The sequence below is a fragment of the Neoarius graeffei genome, chromosome 4 (genome assembly GCF_027579695.1).
Source record: "Neoarius graeffei isolate fNeoGra1 chromosome 4, fNeoGra1.pri, whole genome shotgun sequence".
Taxonomy (NCBI): Eukaryota; Metazoa; Chordata; class Actinopteri; order Siluriformes; family Ariidae; genus Neoarius; species Neoarius graeffei.
In genome coordinates this window covers 4313895-4332213 of record NC_083572.1, presented here as the reverse complement: position 1 = coordinate 4332213, position 18319 = coordinate 4313895, and the positions used below count along the sequence as shown (strand labels likewise).

At 42.1% G+C, this 18319-nt stretch overlaps 2 protein-coding genes across 3 annotated transcripts; both read left to right on the top strand.

The window, feature by feature from the left end:
* The first annotated feature begins 378 nt into the window (after positions 1–378).
* On the top strand, positions 379–13620 carry mcm6 (minichromosome maintenance complex component 6). Its single transcript, XM_060918653.1, has 17 exons — positions 379–600; positions 5045–5191; positions 5279–5389; positions 5510–5759; positions 5873–6038; positions 6564–6709; positions 6787–6937; positions 7726–7867; positions 8048–8189; positions 8283–8390; positions 8513–8668; positions 8796–8924; positions 9320–9481; positions 9582–9717; positions 12262–12417; positions 12540–12679; positions 13169–13620. The coding sequence occupies exons 1-17, from the start codon at positions 503–505 to the stop codon at positions 13289–13291; spliced, it is 2463 nt and encodes an 820-aa protein (XP_060774636.1). The 5' UTR covers positions 379–502; the 3' UTR covers positions 13292–13620.
* A 470-nt stretch (positions 13621–14090) lies between these two features.
* Positions 14091–17989, top strand: si:ch73-71c20.5 (DUF4748 domain-containing protein). 2 transcript variants are annotated; one of them, XM_060918095.1, is made up of 3 exons: positions 14091–14273; positions 17175–17430; positions 17529–17989. In XM_060918095.1, the coding sequence occupies exons 1-3, from the start codon at positions 14231–14233 to the stop codon at positions 17686–17688; spliced, it is 459 nt and encodes a 152-aa protein (XP_060774078.1). In that variant the 5' UTR covers positions 14091–14230; the 3' UTR covers positions 17689–17989. The 2 variants fall into 2 exon arrangements, with proteins under 2 accessions (XP_060774078.1, XP_060774077.1); XM_060918094.1 differs by having other exon boundaries at positions 14092–14273; positions 17172–17430.
* Positions 17990–18319: the final 330 nt, after the last annotated feature.

Genomic DNA, 18319 nt, shown 5'->3' with positions numbered 1-18319 from the left:
TTATGCCATATGTAAAGAATGTGTTATGTAAAGACCATTTGTGTCAAAGTATTATCAAAAGTGGCCTTTACAAATGTTGGAACAGGAATCAGTCCAGTTCGTATTTTTGAATAAAAACACATTTTATAAAATTACAGTAAATTAATTAACTCTGTTGTTGTTGTTGCTGTTGTGGTTTTTTTTTTTTGTGAAAATCAGCCATGTTCTTTCTCTTTGCTTGAGAACTCAACGTGACGTCACAGCCCTAACAACCAACCCTCGAACAACAGGAAAAACGCAGGGTCGTCATCGTCCAATCACAGACAGGAGAAGTGAAACACAAAGAGCTGGTTGGTTGCGAGTGGCGCGAAAAAGACCACGTGGTCACGAGCTTTGGCGCGAAAGTTTCTCTCACGCGCTGTGTCTCTTTCTGGGCTCGTGCAGCTTTGTGTTCGGCGCTGAGGTAAAAGAGAGGGAGGAAAGTGTTGAGTTATAACTTTGTAATAAACAACCTGAAGTAAAAATGGACATTGCGGAGCCTGCGGTGGAAAATTCTGGACAAATGATGAAGGATGAGTTAGCCGAGAAGTGTCAGAAGTTATTCCAGGCGTTTTTGGAAGAGTAAGTTTTGTTCTTTGGGTTTGGAAGCGAGCTAGAGAAAGTTACAGACTGTGTGGATAAAATACAAAATGGCGGCTGAATGATTCTGAGGAAACGTATGAATAGTAGTTTAGGTTTGACTTATACACTGCCTGGGGCTTTTTATTAGTTTTTAAATAATTGTTAATATACTAACATATTAATATACTCAACCGGGTTGGAGCCACCCATAATCTAAGCGAAGACATATTTGTCCCTTTTATGACTAAATGATTAAAAATATTTTAAAATGACCCTGAATTCAACGCATTCATTACTTTTCCTCAGTATCACTTGCATTATTAGTTAAATTATTTAACTATTTAACTACTCATGCATCCAAGACACGAAACAAACAACATGGAGGACATGTCTTTAAAGCAGATACGCAGAACCTTTATTTTTAAATACATTTCTGAGTGGATAGTATCTCCATCCTTGACTCTTGTATGCTGCATAAATGGGAATAAAAAATATATTTTTGAGAGTTAAAATCGACCGCAAAGTTGGGATTCGAGCTGAGCCAGCCAGCCCTGAGTGCATGACGTCACAGCAGGAACTGGTTTTAAGGCCGAGGCCTTTGACAGCTATAGACCAAAGTCATATAAATAAACATTTATGGTGAAAGTAAGAAATAGCGTTACCGACTAAGACTGATTTGACTTCACTGATTGTGGGTTGACTCTCATTAAAACAGGATGGGTGTTATAACTTATGCAACATGCATAAGAAAACTACATAAGAAAATGCATGCATTTTCACTGATAAAACGTAAAAGTCTCATTAAATAATCAGATGAACTGAGACAATCACATTCTGAAGCAAATTAAATAATCTTATACCGCTAACTTAAACACACAATACAAGTTACATGTATTAATCTAAATGCAGGTAAACAACATGTTTGTTGTTTTGTATCCAAATGAGAGTCGGAGCTTACCCGTCTGCGTTCTCACTTCTTGAAGGCCGATCTTGTGGCTGATTGTTTTGAAACAATCTGACTTTCGGTTGTTCGTTCAGTTCTTCGTTCATTCGCTTCTTCCTCTTAAGGGCCAGATATCGCTGCTGAGACCACTCATTCTCCGTTTTCTCCATATTGAGTACGCCGCTATTACTGCTCAGTTCAGGCAATTACTAAAACCCAGGACGGGACGGAATGGGACATCACCGGTTTTAGCAACAACTGCGGTGAGGTCACTGCCTGAGCGATAACGTGTCCCTTTTCCGTCACGGTCTGATCGTGCGCTGGTATAAATTTACCATGCGCAGACCGATTTTTTTTTTTTCCGGGAAGTCTAAATTTACCATTTCTTGCTGCGATTTTGTACCGAGCATTTCAACACATTTGTGGACTAATAGAATGCGAATTGTGACTACAATTGTGAGATTTGAATATGGATGAGGAAACAATCATTTCCCAGTCACAAAATGAAGATCAGCAAAACACACAGTCCAAAGAGGCACGAGACTAGCGATTCTCACTCAAATAAATCAATATTCATCAAGATAAAGTGAAAATAATTTATTTGTGGATCAAGTATGATCATAAATCTCCTATCATATTGGGCTGGTAAATTCTGACTAGGCCCAATGACAACAGTCTAATTATACCAAGTTGGTAAATTTGAGAGAATAACTAAATTATTATAATCATGAGGAGTCTTACTTAAACAAATCAATATTCATCAAGATAAAGTGTAAATAATTCAAGTATGAACATAAATCTATATTAGGCTGGTAAATTCAGACTAGGCCCAATTACACCAAGTTGGTAAATTTATTCTGTGGTAAGGTTAGACCGTGGCTGCTACAGTTTAAATTTACCTGGTAAATTCAGACTGGTGGTAAATTCAGACCATGGCTGCTACAGTATAAATTTACCTGGTAAATTCAGACCGTGACACCGGGTTTTACCAACCACCCTCAGCTCACACTCCAGGAGAACTGGTGCAACTGAACTTACTTTCCTTTTCTTGTAGTTTTCTTTCCTTTAATTGTTGGTACTGCACCCTGTTTCAATACGGGCTTGTAGCCAACGCTCCTCAACAGATCAGAGGTCTCGTACGAGTCTTCAGTAAAATGTGCAGAGCAGAGGAGAGACCACTTTGTAGGCACTAGGGCTGTAACAATATGCGTATCGAAATCGCGATACGCAGAGCCATGATCCGTGTCGCGATACAAGAAGGCAGAATCATGGTACACCCTTTCAAACTTCTCCTCAGCCCAAAAACAAAGGCGCTTCCAAACTTCAATTTATGAATACTTTACTTTTTATTTAAATTACATTTTAAACTTACTTAAATTACTTTTATTTTTTATATCTATTAGTAAGTCATTTTTTCGCTGACCTGCAACAATCTTCTGCGAGTCATGCAATGTCCACACTCACCACTGGCAGAGCATTCATTTCTTTTAAGCGGTCGCCATTCTGGTTGCGACCAGAGCGACTCTGTAAACAAGCAGCTCATTGGCTGGCTAGGTGTGCCACAAGCCAATCACTTGACCGGAAAGGCATGCAGTGTTGCCAGATTGGGCGGGTTTAGGTGCTTTTTGGCTGGTTTTGAACATATTTTGGGGTGGAAAACGTTAGCAATATCTGGCAACACTGAAGGCATGTCTGCTTGGGCGGAAGCCTTCTGTGGTAGTTACATTTTGACACATGAGCAATGTTTCACTATAAAAATTCCGTAATTTCCATCTGTTTTCCGCGATCACAGAAAATCATTGGCCCTATGAGAGTGAGACAGTGAGAGAGCCCCCCCCCCCCCCCCCCCCCCCCCCAAAAAAAAAATCTTAACGGATTTACACGATTTGGAAAAATGACTTTTTCAGAACCGAAAAAACCAGAGCTTCTGGCTCAACAGTATTATTTTGAGAAATAAAACAGTCTTTGGATATACATTTGTTCATTTTTGCATACATATTACTCATTCTCTGCAGTGGTCTGAATTATTTGTTATTAAATAGTTAATGTAAGTAAGTAAATGTTAATAAATCAAATTTACTACTTTAAAAATACATTTAAAAAAAATCGTGGGTGTATCAAATCGTGGGTCAAAAATCGCGATACGAATCGAATCGTGAGTTGGGTGTATCGTTACAGCCCTAGTAGGCACCCAATGTGCCCGTGAACTTCTCGCAAAACATGTCCAAATCTTTGCAGTTTGAACATTCTTGGTCCATGAATGCAACGTAAATCCACCTTCTGCCGTGTTGCTGCACCGGCCAGCAACACATCTACGTGGCATGGCGATAAATTATTTCAAAATGAAGGATCGGAGTCGCAGTCAGCTCTGTGTTTTAGTATAGCGGAAATGGCGATGAGACCAATAGCCTTCCTGCTGTGACGTCGCGGACGTCAAGGTCATTCACTCAGACCGCTACCTATATGAATCACTTTAATCGTAAAAATTACTATATTAGATTTATTGTTAACGCTTAAAACTGTTCCTGTGCCATTCTTGAGGTCTCAAGGCATTTATAAACAAAAGCGAGGCCATGGCTCTGCGTATCTCCTTTAATGAATAAGCATTTAGGTCGACTGCACAACTAATATAAATAATTTTAACTTTTGCAGATTACAGAAAAGTGCATGTGTACATTTAGATCAATGACTATTTTTTATTTGCCTTATTCAACTACTTATCCATGACATTTCCACTCACAGATCACATGAACTGGATATTAGTTACAGAATTGACTTTATTTATAGACTGAGTTCATTACTGCAACAACAGCAAAATCCTGCACATATTGTTTATACTTCACAGACCTGCCACTTTGAGAACCACTACTGTGGAGGACCAACGCTGTCTCCATTGAGATAAAATAATTATGAATGACATGAGATTAAACTGATGGGTAATTGCTTAACTAACCATAAGTTACTGATTAGTTACCCAAGAAAGCTGTAGAAACAAGAATAACGGTTTGAGTTATATTAATGTTCGTATGACTGTAACTGGGCGGCACGGTGGTGTAGTGGTTAGCGCTGTCGCCTCACAGCAAGAAGGTCTGGGTTCGAGCCCCGGGGCCGGCGAGGGCCTTTCTGTGCGGAGTTTGCATGTTCTCCCCGTGTCCGCGTGGGTTTCCTCCGGGTGCTCCGGTTTCCCCCACAGTCCAAAGACATGCAGGTTAGGTTAACTGGTGACTCTAAATTGAGCGTAGGTGTGAATGTGAGTGTGAATGGTTGTCTGTGTCTATGTGTCAGCCCTGTGATGACCTGGCGACTTGTCCAGGGTGTACCCCGCCTCTCGCCCGTAGTCAGCTGGGATAGGCTCCAGCTCGCCTGCGACCCTGTAGAAGGATAAAGCGGCTACAGATAATGAGATGAGATGAGATGAGATGACTGTAACTCAAACTGTCTGTGAGTGTCGACATGTGTGACACGATTAACCTTCATATATATTTATTATTTATTTTTCAGGTTTCAGAACAGCGATGGCGAGTTGAAGTATTTGCGTGATGCGGAGGAGCTGATCCGTCCAGAGCGCAACACGCTTCTGGTGAGCTTTACTGACCTGGAGGGATTTAACCAAGAACTGGCAACCATCATCCAGGAGGAGTTCTACAGGTATTAAGACTAACGCAGAGTTTTTCCTTTTTTTTTATGTTTAAGCACTTGATTGATGAACGTGATAACCTGTTCTTTTTTTTGTAGAATCTACCCCTTCCTGTGCCGTGCTGTGCGTAACTTTGCCCGGGATCATGGGAACGTTCCTGTTACTAAGGAGTTCTACGTGTCCATTCAGGATCTGCCAACCAGGCACAAGTAAGGAGAACGGATAAACTTCTTAGTTTTAAATGAAAATCAATTTGGCGAAGGTTTTGTTTACTTTCGTACAGTGTGGTGACAAGTAATAATTTTAAAAGTTCTTGTGCGGTTCTCCAGGATCCGTGAGCTGACCACGCTGCGCATCGGGTCTCTGGTGCGGATCAGCGGGCAGGTGGTACGTACACACCCGGTGCACCCCGAGCTGGTGAATGGCACCTTCCTGTGCCTGGACTGCCAGAGTGTCATCAAGGATGTGGAGCAGCAGTTTAAATACACGCAGCCCAGCATCTGCCGCAACCCGGTGTGCAATAACCGCCGTCGCTTCCTGCTCGACACCAACAAGTCCAAGTTCGTCGACTTCCAAAAGGTCTGAGATGAAAGGGTTGCTGGAAACCTGAATAAGAGATCCGTCTTAGTTCAAACGCTGATATGTAATGATAATTACATGTGCTGATGCTGAGGTGTTGCTCCGGAAACCAGGTGCGTATCCAGGAGACGCAGGCTGAGTTGCCACGAGGATCCATTCCACGGAGCATGGAGGTGATCCTGAGAGCCGAAGCGGTGGAGTCAGCACAGGCCGGAGATAAATGCGACTTCATCGGCTGCCTCATCGTCGTGCCTGATGTGTCCCAGCTCGCTACACCAGGTATCAGTCTTCATGCTCTGGATAATCAGCTATAAACATCGGGGTTATGTTTAGAAGTAGATGAACAAATGATGATGACGAAGGACTTGTCAATCATGTTGCCTGTCAATTCAGAAAGCTCCGCCCCTTTGCATTAGCATTTTCATTCGGGATCCAGGTGGGCTAGACAAAGCTACATAAGCTAGGTTTGATGGTCTTAACTGAGACAGGATGGTCCACCAAAATCACTGATTGCACTTTTAATTTCAGGGATGTGATCTTATATGTGATATAAAACATTGCAAAGCTGATCTGAATGTTTGGTTAGATATAACTGCTAAACACAAATGGATTTTCCACATATAATTATTTCTAAATATCGCCCGTAGTCAGCTGGGATAGGCTCCAGCTTGCCTGCAACCCTGTAGAACAGGATAAAGTGGCTAGAGATAATGAGATGAGTAGCACAGTATAAAGTGGGCAGTATAATATGACAAGTATCATGAAGTTACACATTTACCATGTTAATGTTTGTGTGTGTTTTAGGTGTCAGAGCAGAGACTGGTTCTCGTACAGCCGGATCTCAGGGTTATGAGAACGAGGGCGTGCGTGGTCTAAAAGCTCTTGGAGTCCGAGAGCTCTCATACAGACTGGCTTTTCTGGCCTGCCATGTAGCACCGACTAATCCCAGGGTAAGATCCGGCCTCCACAGCCAACCGTCACGCAGTTCTATAGCGTGATTATAACGTGAGTTGTGTTCCGTGTTTAGTTTGGCGGGAAGGAGATCTGTGACGAGGAGCAAACGGCCGAGAGCATTAAGAAGCAGATGTCGGTGAAGGAGTGGGATAAAGTGTTTGAGATGAGCCAGGACAAGAACCTGTACCATAACCTGTGCACTAGCCTCTTCCCCACTATCCATGGTACATGAACGCACACACACGCACACACTCAGACATTTACATTCTCAAATTAATCACTACACACACTCAGGCTGCTTGACAAAGCAAAAAAACCAAAACACTCATAGTGTGTGGAATCAACTTTTTGGAGTCAATTCCAGAGCTTTCAACTCGACTCCAAGGATTTACTGATTATTTGATTGAAAATAAAGAGTCGACTCCAAGGATTTACTGATTCTTTGACTGAAAATAAAGAGTCGACTCCAAGGATTTACTGGTTCTTTGACTGAAAATAAAGAGTCGACTCCAAGGATTTACTGATTCTTTGGAGTTGACTCTTTATTTTCAGTGCCTGGATTCAGGAAACAGCTGTTTGGCTGAGTGTATTTTGGAGTTGAGGGGAAGACTTTGGAGTTGACTCTTTGTTTTCAATGCTTGGAATCGACTCTGGGAACCTTTGGAGTGTGGAATTGACTCATTTTCATTGAGTTGACTCTTTGCTTTGAATTCCTGGATTCAGGGAATCGACTCTTTTTTGACACTAACTCCTAACACTGGCTGTGAACTGAAAGCAGGATGGTGACGATGAGTTTTCGTACAAATTATTTTAAAAGTATATATGGTGTGTATTAATAGAATTAAATGTTGTAGGATTTGTATATTAAAGAATAGTTGAGGTACTTGCAGACTGACTGATTTAAATAGCATCATGACACCGCATAAGGAGTATTTAAAAAAAAAACAACAACAAAATGAAACAGGAGCTAATAAACTAGGCGTTAATAAAAAGTGTTTGTGCATGTATCCAGGCAATGACGAGGTGAAGCGGGGCATCCTGCTCATGCTCTTTGGTGGTGTCCCAAAGACCACCATGGAGGGCACATCTCTGAGGGGGGACATTAATGTGTGCATTGTGGGCGACCCCAGCACAGCCAAGAGCCAGTTTCTCAAGTAAGAAACACATTGTGACAGTACGGATAATCGGTTTAACTGGTCTTTGTAGTTATGTGCTAATTAATGTAGTTATACTGATTGATCTGGAGTTTGCGACCATCAACTCTATTTATTCAGTCACAAATAATTCAGCCATTTTGAGCTCATTCTGATTGAGCACTTTGGTGTTTGGCTCAGGCATGTGGAGGAGTTCAGCCCGCGTGCCGTATACACCAGCGGGAAAGCGTCCAGCGCTGCAGGTCTCACCGCCGCTGTCGTCAGAGATGAAGAGTCACATGAGTTCGTCATCGAGGCGGGAGCTCTCATGTTGGCTGACAATGTAAATACAGAAGCAATAATAATTACAGTAACAGGAATAATTATAGGAGTGATAATAAAATACACAAATCCTCTATTTCGCAACTTTGTGCAGGGTGTGTGCTGTATTGATGAGTTTGACAAAATGGAGATGAGAGATCAGGTGGCCATCCATGAAGCCATGGAGCAGCAGACCATCTCCATCACCAAAGCTGGGGTCAAGGTAAGGGTTAAAGGTCAAAGCATGGTTTGCTTTAAACTAGTGTTTATCTCAAGGACATAATGGCAGGATGTAATGTTTTGTATGCATGAGAATACATTTTTAAGTTGTATCTTCACTCATAGGCTACACTGAACGCCCGAACGTCCATCTTGGCTGCAGCGAACCCCATCGGCGGCCGCTACGACCGCGCTAAATCGCTCAAGCAGAATGTCAACCTGACCGCACCCATCATGTCCCGCTTCGACCTCTTCTTTATCCTGGTGGACGACTGTAACGAGGTGTGCGTGTGTCACACAGTAGAGCCAAAGTTAAAGTTGCGGCTTTAGCTCTGACTGTTACAAAGCACTGACACCGGAGACTCCTTCCATAAATTTTAAATAAACATCTCCTTTGTCATTTCCTCAGGTGACTGATTATGCCATAGCCAGGCGCATAGTGGACCTGCACTCCAGGATCGAGAACTCCATCGAACGTCTGTACACTCTGGACGAGATCCGGCGGTACCTGCTATTCGCCCGCCAGTTTAAACCGAAGGTCAGGATCACGCTCGGCGACTCACACACCACTTCACTGATCAACCCTGAATAAGGCATTCGATAAGAGAAAACAAAGATGCGGCGCTGTCTTTAGTGCGCATAATTCATAACCAGAATTGTCTTGTTGGTTTCATCGTTATGAGTTAAGGGTGTGCTAACTTAGGCACACATCCAGGGCTCATCAATAGGATGATATAATATTGATATTATATCACAGTACATTTTTCTGATACACGTCTTGCTGAGTTTACCTTTATATCATGTGTCGTAGAATTGTCAAGTATCATGATATATGTGTTTTTTGATATATCGGCAAGCTCTACACACTGAAAAGCTACTTTGCTAGAATTGCATTATCGCACTAAATGCAAAAAACTGTGTGTGTTTTATTAGATCTCTAAAGAGTCGGAGGATTTCATCGTGGAGCAGTACAAGCGCTTGAGACAGAGAGACGGCTCCGGCGTGACCAAATCAGCCTGGAGGATCACCGTGCGCCAGCTGGAGAGCATGATCCGTCTGTCTGAGAGCATGGCCCGGATGCACTGCTGTGATGAGGTGGGCTGGGTGTAGCTACATCCCAAACCACACCTTTTCATCCAAGTGGTGCACTTTGACCCACAATGCACCTGTCTCACACTGTCTCTGCCTCATTCAGGTGCAGCCCAAACATGTCAAAGAGGCCTTCAGGCTGCTCAACAAGTCCATCATTCGGGTGGAGACGCCTGACGTTAACCTGGACCAAGAGGAAGAGGAGGCCATGGAGGAGGAGGAAGAGGAGAACCGGGTGAATGGTAAAGGATTCCTGCTCATCACAAACAGATTCATGAGTGATACAAATTGAAGCATTTGAAATGAAATAAAGAGCAATCCAAACAGATGAGATTCACTGTATACGTATGCTCACTACATAGGAGCTACATAACAGTGTACTAGAACCTACATAGTGTGCTGATTTGGGTAATCAGACATTCATTACATAGCTGTTTGAGATGATAATTTTATGTAAGCTCATATCACTTTTAGGACAGATTTGCGTTCTGTTTTTGTATTGAATTAGAAATTTAATGCATAATTTTGGAGGGGAAAAAAAGACAAATTTTCCCTCATACGCATTTTCTGACATCAACCAACGGCCCTCATTCATCCCAAGACATTAAAGCAATGATCGTTCATATTTTATGTTTGGATTTTGATAAATAATAATTAAAAAAAACCCTGTTTGAACATCTTAAGCGTTCAAATACATAAATACAACAAGGAATTTTGATAAATTAATTCTGGAAGTATTTTCAGAATCAGAAACCCAGAATCAGAAACACTTTTATTGCCAGGTATGTGGACACACACGAGGAATTTGACTCCGGTTTCACTTAGCTCTCATAGTACAAAACAGATACAAAGCGTATACACAAAACAAACAAAAAATGGTGCAATAGGTGCATAGTGCAAAGTAATCCAGGTAAGTCAAGTATGAAATAGATAAATATATATAAAGTATACAGTGTGCACAGAATGACGGTATGAATGTGCAGATATTTTACAAGTGATATCACTGATATATGAATCTGGATTTTAGCTGTTCATCACAGAAAGGATTTCCCTTTTGGTGCAATATGGTGCATAGTGCAAAGATGAAATAGTAAATATAAATAAGTCACACACACATCACATTATCTCTAGCCGCTTTATCCTTCTACAGGGTCGCAGGCAAGCTGGAGCCTATCCCAGCTGACTACGGGCGAAAGGCGGGGTACACCCTGGACAAGTCGCCAGGTCATCACAGGGCTGACACATAGACACAGACAACCATTCACACTCACATTCACACCTACGCTCAATTTAGAGCCACCAGTTAACCTAACCTGCATGTCTTTGGACTGTGGGGGAAACCGGAGCACCCGGAGGAAACCCACGCGGACACGGGGAGAACATGCAAACTCCGCACAGAAAGGCCCTCGCCGGCCACGGGGCTCGAACCCAGGACCTTCTTGCTGTGAGGCGACAGCGCTAACCACTACACCACCATGCCGCCCATATAAATAAGTATAAATATAATATAAGTAACAGTGAGCACAGAATGACAGTATGAGTGTGCAGACATTTTGCAAGTGATATTCCTGATATATGAATCTGGATTTTAGCTGTTCATCACAGAGACAGCCTGCGGGAAGAAACTATTCTTGTGTCTGGTTGTTTTTGCATACAGTGATCTATATCGCCTCCCTGAGGGGAGAAGTTTAAACAGTTTGTGACAAGGGTGTGATGGGTCCGCAGAAATGTTACCTGCCCGTTTCCTGACTCTGCACAGGTACAGGTCTTGGATGGAGGGCAGGCTGACACCAATAATTTTCTCTGCAGACCTTATTGTCCATTGCAGTCTGTTCTTGTCCTGTTTGGTGACCGATCCAAACCAAACAGTGATGGAAGAGCAAAGAACAGACTGAATGATGGCAGAGTAGAATTGTGTCTGCAGCTCCTTAGGCAGGTTGAGCTTCCTGAGCTGGCACAGAAAGTACAACCTCTGCTGAGCCTTTTTGATGATAGTGACTCTTGGTCTCCCACTTCAAGTCCCGAGAGATTGTGAAACCCAGAAACCTGAAGCTTTCAACAGCAGTCACAGTGTTGTTGGTGATGGGCAGCAGAGTGGGGGGGCTCCTCCTAAAGTCCACTGTCATCTCCACAGTTTTGAGCGTGTTCAGCTCCAGATTGTTCTGACCGCACCACCAGACCAGCCGTTCAACCTCCCGTCTGTATGCAGACTCGTCACCATCTCGGATGAAGCCGATGACCGTTGTATCGTCCGCAAATTTCAGGAGTTTAACAGACAGGTCTCTTGAGGTGCAGTCGTTGGTATAAAGGGAGAAGAGCAGTGGGGAGAGCACACACCCTTGGGGGGCGCCAGTGCTGATAGTCCGAGTGCTGGATATGATGCTCCCCATCCTCACCTGCTGCTTCCTGTGAGTCAGGAAGTTTGTAATCCACTGACAGGTGGAGGAGGGCACAGTGAGCTGGGTGAGCTTGGTGTGGAGGATGTCTGGAACAATGGTGTTGAATGCCGAACTGAAGTCCACGAACAGGATCCTGGCGTACGTCCCTGCAGTGTCAAGGTGTTGCAGGATGTAGTGTAGACCCATATTTATTGCATCATTTCATACCTTCAGTTTCCTCATTCGCCCTAAAGGGTTGGGGTTTTTTTTTTACACTAAAACATTTCCATGGTTACATGAGAGTATAGTATTCGTTCAGCCGACTGTTTGTGCCCATTTCGACTTCCCGAATCGAATCGAACAGCAGTGTATGAGCTTTCTAATTCCTCCGTCTCCTCTTCGCTCCAGGCCAGGACGTACCCAACGGCCATGTGGACGGTCACGAGCACACCAACGGGGTCAACGGCGAAAACCACAGCGCCAAACCGTCTCTGCGTTTGTCCTTCTCCGAGTACAAACGCATCTCCAACCTCATAGTGCTGCACCTGCGCCGTGCTGAGGAAGGTGAGATCTCTGGGTTCTGATTGGTCAGAAGATTAATTAATTTATTTTTAAACAGTGTTGGTTATTTTCCGATAACACTACCGCATGGAGTGTTTTATTCCTTACTTACAATGTGTGTGTAGATGAGGAGGAAGAAGCCCTGAAGAAGAGCGCAGTGGTGAATTGGTACCTGAAGGAGATCGAGTCTGAGATCGACTCTGAGATGGAGCTCATCAACAAGAAGGCCATGATCGAGAAGGTCATCCACAGACTCGTGCATTATGTAAGAGGATTATTATTTTTTTTTTTTAAATTCCTTCTTAGCAACATTGAAGAAGGCTTTAAACTCCACCCACTTCATGATACTTCCTGAATGTGCATTCCAGTCCTTATTTACAACCTTAATAGGGAGAAATTTCTCAAGATATTGATTGGATTTATGATCAATTTTATACCTAAAAAGAGATGAAAAAAGGTGTCGATTAAACAAATGAATCATTAAATGATCATGATTTTCTGTAAATATCTTTCCTCATTCCGCTTCTTCACAGTGAAATAAAATAAACTCACATTTTAATTCTTAGGTCATTCAAAGCCTAGATTTTTGATGCAAATGAACGAATATTTAATGAGAAACCTCATTTGCATAAATAAATGCAGCTTGCGAGGATTGCTATATCTGTCTTGAAGTAATTCCTTTCCTTGGATAACAACGAACAAATATTTTGTATCCTGGTGAAAGCACTGATGTTTGTTTTTGTTATTTTTTCAGGACTACATCCTAATCGAGCTGTCCCAGTCGGGTCTGAAGGGTTCCGCCGAGTCCAGCGCAGCTGAAACACAGGAGGACGACATCACGCTGGTCGTGAATCCAAACTACACACTGGAGGATTGAACTTTTCAACATGTGTAATGTTTAAAACATGCGTCCTTATTGACTCGTAGAGAACGAGGGCTTGGATCAGGATACGGCTCGGGTTATTTTCCTGAACTCGGCTGGTGTGTGTGTGTGTGTGGAGACCTTAAGGAAGATGGCCGTGTGAAAAGAAGCCTCTGTGCAAAACTTGTAAATATGTTTCTGAATTTTTTTGTTTTAAAGATGAATGTTTCTTTGTTGATTTAGCCGGTTTTGTTTTTTATCATGAAGAAAGAACTCTGTATGAAAATGTTTCTGTTGTCTGCATTTTGTTCAAAATATAATAAATAAAACTGCAATTTTTCTGATCTTTTTTTTTTTTTTGATTGTTTATTTGTATTTGTGCCACCAGAAACGTTCTGTTATGTTTTTATTTTAAAAAAGCTTCACTTTGTGTCAGGAAAACATCCAGTGCTGAAGGTCTCCAAAGAAAGAAAGAAAGAAAGACCTCTATTTTAAAATATTTAAAATATAATGGATCGTGAAAAATAATCAAAACGTACAGGATGTAAAATTTAAAGAAAACCTAGCTGGATGTTTTTGGCCTAAATTTTTAATTAAATCTAGTAATTTTTAAAAATTAAATAAAAACATTTAATTTTAAAAATCATTTTATATACATTATTTAAATAATTCCTTTACGATCAAAAAAGATTAAAACTAATAAAGTAAAATGTTTAAAGGTGTTTTCTTCACCTGCAGGGGGCGCCAAGGCAACAAACTGCGCATAACCGGAAGAAGAAGTCGATAAAGGAGAATTTATGCGCTTTTATAATTATAATCACAACACTTCAGGGTATTTACTGAATTAATTAAATAACCTAATTAATAACAGAGTGACGTTTCAAAATAAAAGGGCAAAAAGAAGACTCGTGACGCGCTGAGTGTGGAGAGAAGGACCCGGAAGTGCCGGACAAAATGGCGGCGCCCTGCAGGAGCCTGCTGAGGTCAGCTAGGGAAGGTAAATCTATGGAGTTTTAAGGTTTCATCTACTGTAACAGAATTAATTCACTAATATACATGTTGTGACTATTTTACTGTTGTATTTGTTAGAAGTTATAAACTGTACATTTAGATTTGAATCCAAAATTGAGATGTGTTTACTGTATTAGTGCACTTAGTAGCTATATGAGATTTTAATGTGATGTTCTAATGGATTGTACACTTCAGTGTAGAAAAGGGAGTGATTTGGGGATTAATTGACTCACTGTGCATGAATTTACAGTTGATTAAGTTGCTTGTGTAGTAAATTAAAGGGATTGTTAGAGATAGAAGTAAAGCAGAATGTAATTGTATGCAGAGAAATTGAGCACCAGGTCTGCAAAGTAACCTGGAGAAGACAGGAACAGAAGTTTGGTACCAATGGAAGGATGTCTCCTCTCATCTCATTATCTGTAGCCGCTTTATCCTGTTCTACAGGGTCGCAGGCGAGCTGGAGCCTATCCCAGCTGACTACGGGCGAAAGGCGGGGTACACCCTGGACAAGTCGCCAGGTCATCACAGGGCTGACACATAGACACAGACAACCATTCACACTCACATTCACACCTACGCTCAATTTAGAGTCACCAGTTAACCTAACCTGCATGTCTTTGGACTGTGAGGGAAACCGGAGCACCCGGAGGAAACCCACGCGGACACGGGGAGAACATGCAAACTCCACACATAAAGGCCCTCGTCGGCCACGGGGCTCGAACCCGGACCTTCTTGCTGTGAGGCGACAGCGCTAACCACTACACCACCATGCTGCCCATGGAAGAATGTGGTGGTGGTGGGTTTTTTTTGTTTTTTTTTAAATCAGTTCTGTATCGAGGAAAAAAACATCTCAAGCAGCCAAAATCCCAAAATGAGGTGCTTTTCAAGTTTATAGATGATTTCAGTCCAACATCAGGGCAGTCAGTGATAAGTGGATTACGATATTTAAGACATGGCTCAAATGTGAGGGTGAAATATTCGTATCTACATACTATCCATCAATAACACGACGATGAAACTAGTAAATAGTGTTGAGTAATGAATTGTCTCATGGGGAAGCCATGGCCTAAAGGTTAAGGAAGTAGCTTTGGGGCCAAAAGGTCGGTGGTTTGATTCCCTGTTCCAGCAGGAATGGTTGAAGTACTCCTAGGCAAGACACCTAAACCCCTGACTGCTCCCCAGGTTGTACAACGCACTGGATAAGAGCTTCTGTCAAATGTAATGTATTGTGACTGCTCATTGATGTAATAAAAAGGATGTGGAACAAATTATTGCAAGCTTTTCAGACGACGTACCAAACCAAGTACCAATTCCCAGCGCAGATACCAACAATGAACGAGCCACCTTGCTTATGCAAGTCCATCCCTGCCTGCTAGCTGTGACTACTAGTAGTAATGGTTTTATTAAGAATACAACTTCATATTCCCACAGTCGCAACCCAAGGGCTGAATTGATGTTGTGACATTACAAAATATGATTAACATTAAAAATAATGTAAAAGATCAATATACTCCTAATTAAAACATAGGAAGAACATTTGAACAGTTAAGTGTTGATTAAAGGAGCCATGTGCGGGATGGCACTAGTTCTGTAACGTTCAGTTCAACACTTAAGAATGTCCAGATTGCTAGTAGAACGGGTTTGATGGCAGCTAATGTTCACTCTTGTAGGCAGTAAAAGATGGCGATACTGTTCAGACACGAAGAATGATTTGGCAAACTTTAAAGTCAGAGTCGAACGTCTGGAGTGAAGAGATGGCAAACCAAGGAATGCGCAAGCGTCGGCGTAGCAGCTACTCAATAATAATAATAATAATAATGGTAGTAATAATACCATTATAATGAGATGTGAGACTGGTTGAATTGGTGTAGTCCGTTAGCTGAAGTCCAGACTTTTGGCCTTTCAGTAGGGCCTTTGTGTACCACCATGTGGAGACTACCATAGTTTGGGAATCACTGCTCTACTGGGTTCATACTGTACCATGCTTCATCCCAATACCAGATCTTCATTCATGCGCCAGAGGGCCCCAAAGGCTGCTGGAAGAGTCCGGGGACATGCTCCCCTGGAAAATTTTGAAATTACAGACCTCAAATGGTGCATTCTGGTGGCATCTAGGACTGATTTAGGCACAATTCAACATAATTTGCTGTTTTTTTTTTTTTTTTTTGGTTTGTTTGTTTTTTGTTTAAACCTTGTCAAATATCCAAGGGGTGGAGTTTTAAAGGGCAAAATTAGATTTGAAATGAAAACTCTTTGTAGCACGCCTCTTCATTTTCCAATTCGAGGATGCCAGGAACAGAATCAAGGTCAAATCATGCAACAGTGCCATCTAGTGATGAGCGCCTAGAACATGGTTTTATGCATGATTTGCGAATGGCAGTTGGTGCACGCAGCGAAACCTTTTATTTTCACTTCTAGTTTGAGTACTAGGATCGTCTAGACCTATGTATTACAATATCTTCCCATTTCTATAGTTATTACTCATTTTCAGAGGGGAATAGGAGATATTTAGGTGCAGAAAGTATTCAATTTATGGTATTGGGGTTTTGTGTGCGTGCGCGAGTGACCGCGCGGCAGAGTGCTGCGTATCCACGCTTTGGGGAAAGCCCTGGGTGTGAGAGTCTGTCATCACCTGACACGATTATCACTGATGGGCTTCATGAATCTACAGTCTGGGTTAGAAAGAACTCGGTCCCAGATGACTGGTGCTCGTGCTGGTGTGCTCACTTTGACAGAAATCCAAAATCTCCTTTAAGACATGGGGAGTCAAAAATTGGAGTCCCTGTTTGCTTTGACGCATTGTGCAATCTATTTTTTTTTTCTTTTCTATCAAATGATTCACTACATTGATTCATTCCTTAACAAACGTGTGCATATGTTTCAGCAGGTCTTCAGTACATTTCCAGCAGAAAGCTCTGTACAAAGACGTCTCGCGCGGAAAGCTTGACCTGCTTCAGACCTCAGCAGTGTGCGTTCCAGCACCGAGCTCTTCACTGTAGCAGCTCCAAGACAGACGCAGCAAAAACCACAGACCCTGTGAATAACAGCAACGACCAGGAAAAGAAAGGAGAGCAAGATTCCGGACCAGAGTATATTCCTAAGAGGAAAGCCAAAAACCCGATGAAAGTAATCGGATACGCGTGGTACGTGTAATACACAGTGCTCTGTGATGCAGTGTGTGGGAGAGAGAGAGAGACTCTTACAGTAACAGTGCAATTGATCAATATATGATCTCTTACAGGATAATTGGTCTTCCATCTGGTATAATCGGGTTTATTCTGGCTAAAAGGCAAGTGGACAAGAACCGGCTCCAGCAGCTGAAGATCCGACAAAGGATGAAGAAATCCAATGAAGGAGAATATGAACATGAACGCTACAAACCAGCAGCGCGGATGCAGTAACTGGATTCGGCGATATTTAGATATTTATGAAATGTGGATCATGTCGGAATCAGGACTGTCTGATGGGAACTTTATCAAAAAATATTTTTGTAATTAACATGATTTAATTTTGATTTTTGGATCCCAAATGTGTTTTTTTTTTTTAAATTCAGTGTCCTAGATTTGAAAAAGGGATACTCGGATTTTAGCTACGAATGAAACTCTGTTCGTCTTGTGCACAGAGTAAATGTGGTAAAAATGGGAGAATGTCAAATTTTCTGTCCCAAAATACACTAATAAAGGCTTATAGTCCTTGTATACATTCACGGCCACTTTTTAATAGAAACTTATTCTTGATTCTAAGGTCCCTGTTCTTGGCTGCAGGAGTGGAACCCAGCTTGGTGGGGGCCAAATGTTGCTGTGAGGATTCCCCCCCCCCTTCTGTTTTCTCCCCAGTTTGCATCCACATTCCATCATGCGCTCACTGGCCACTTAAATAGGAATGTGTTGTTGATTTTAAGAGCCCTGTTCTTGGTTGCAGGAGCGGAACCCAATGTGTTCTGTTTCTTGTTGCATGCTGAGATGCTTTTCTGCTCACCACAGTTGTAAAGAGTGACTATATGACCTACTATAGCCTTCTTGGCAAAAAAAA

What these genes read in the sequence shown, in the direction of transcription:
- mcm6 (XM_060918653.1), top strand. Translation starts at nt 503, where the DNA reads ATGGACATTGCGGAGCCTGCGGTGGAAAATTCTGGACAAATGATGAAG. An exon ending in TTCCAGGCGTTTTTGGAAGA is followed by an intron (nt 601 to 5,044) that starts GTAAGTTTTGTT and finishes TTTATTTTTCAG; the next exon opens with GTTTCAGAACAGCGATGGCG. An exon ending in ATCCAGGAGGAGTTCTACAG is followed by an intron (nt 5,192 to 5,278) that starts GTATTAAGACTA and finishes TTTTTTTTGTAG; the next exon opens with AATCTACCCCTTCCTGTGCC.
- si:ch73-71c20.5 (XM_060918094.1), top strand. Translation starts at nt 14,231, where the DNA reads ATGGCGGCGCCCTGCAGGAGCCTGCTGAGGTCAGCTAGGGAAG. An exon ending in GCTGAGGTCAGCTAGGGAAG is followed by an intron (nt 14,274 to 17,171) that starts GTAAATCTATGG and finishes CATATGTTTCAG; the next exon opens with CAGGTCTTCAGTACATTTCC. An exon ending in AAAGTAATCGGATACGCGTG is followed by an intron (nt 17,431 to 17,528) that starts GTACGTGTAATA and finishes GATCTCTTACAG; the next exon opens with GATAATTGGTCTTCCATCTG.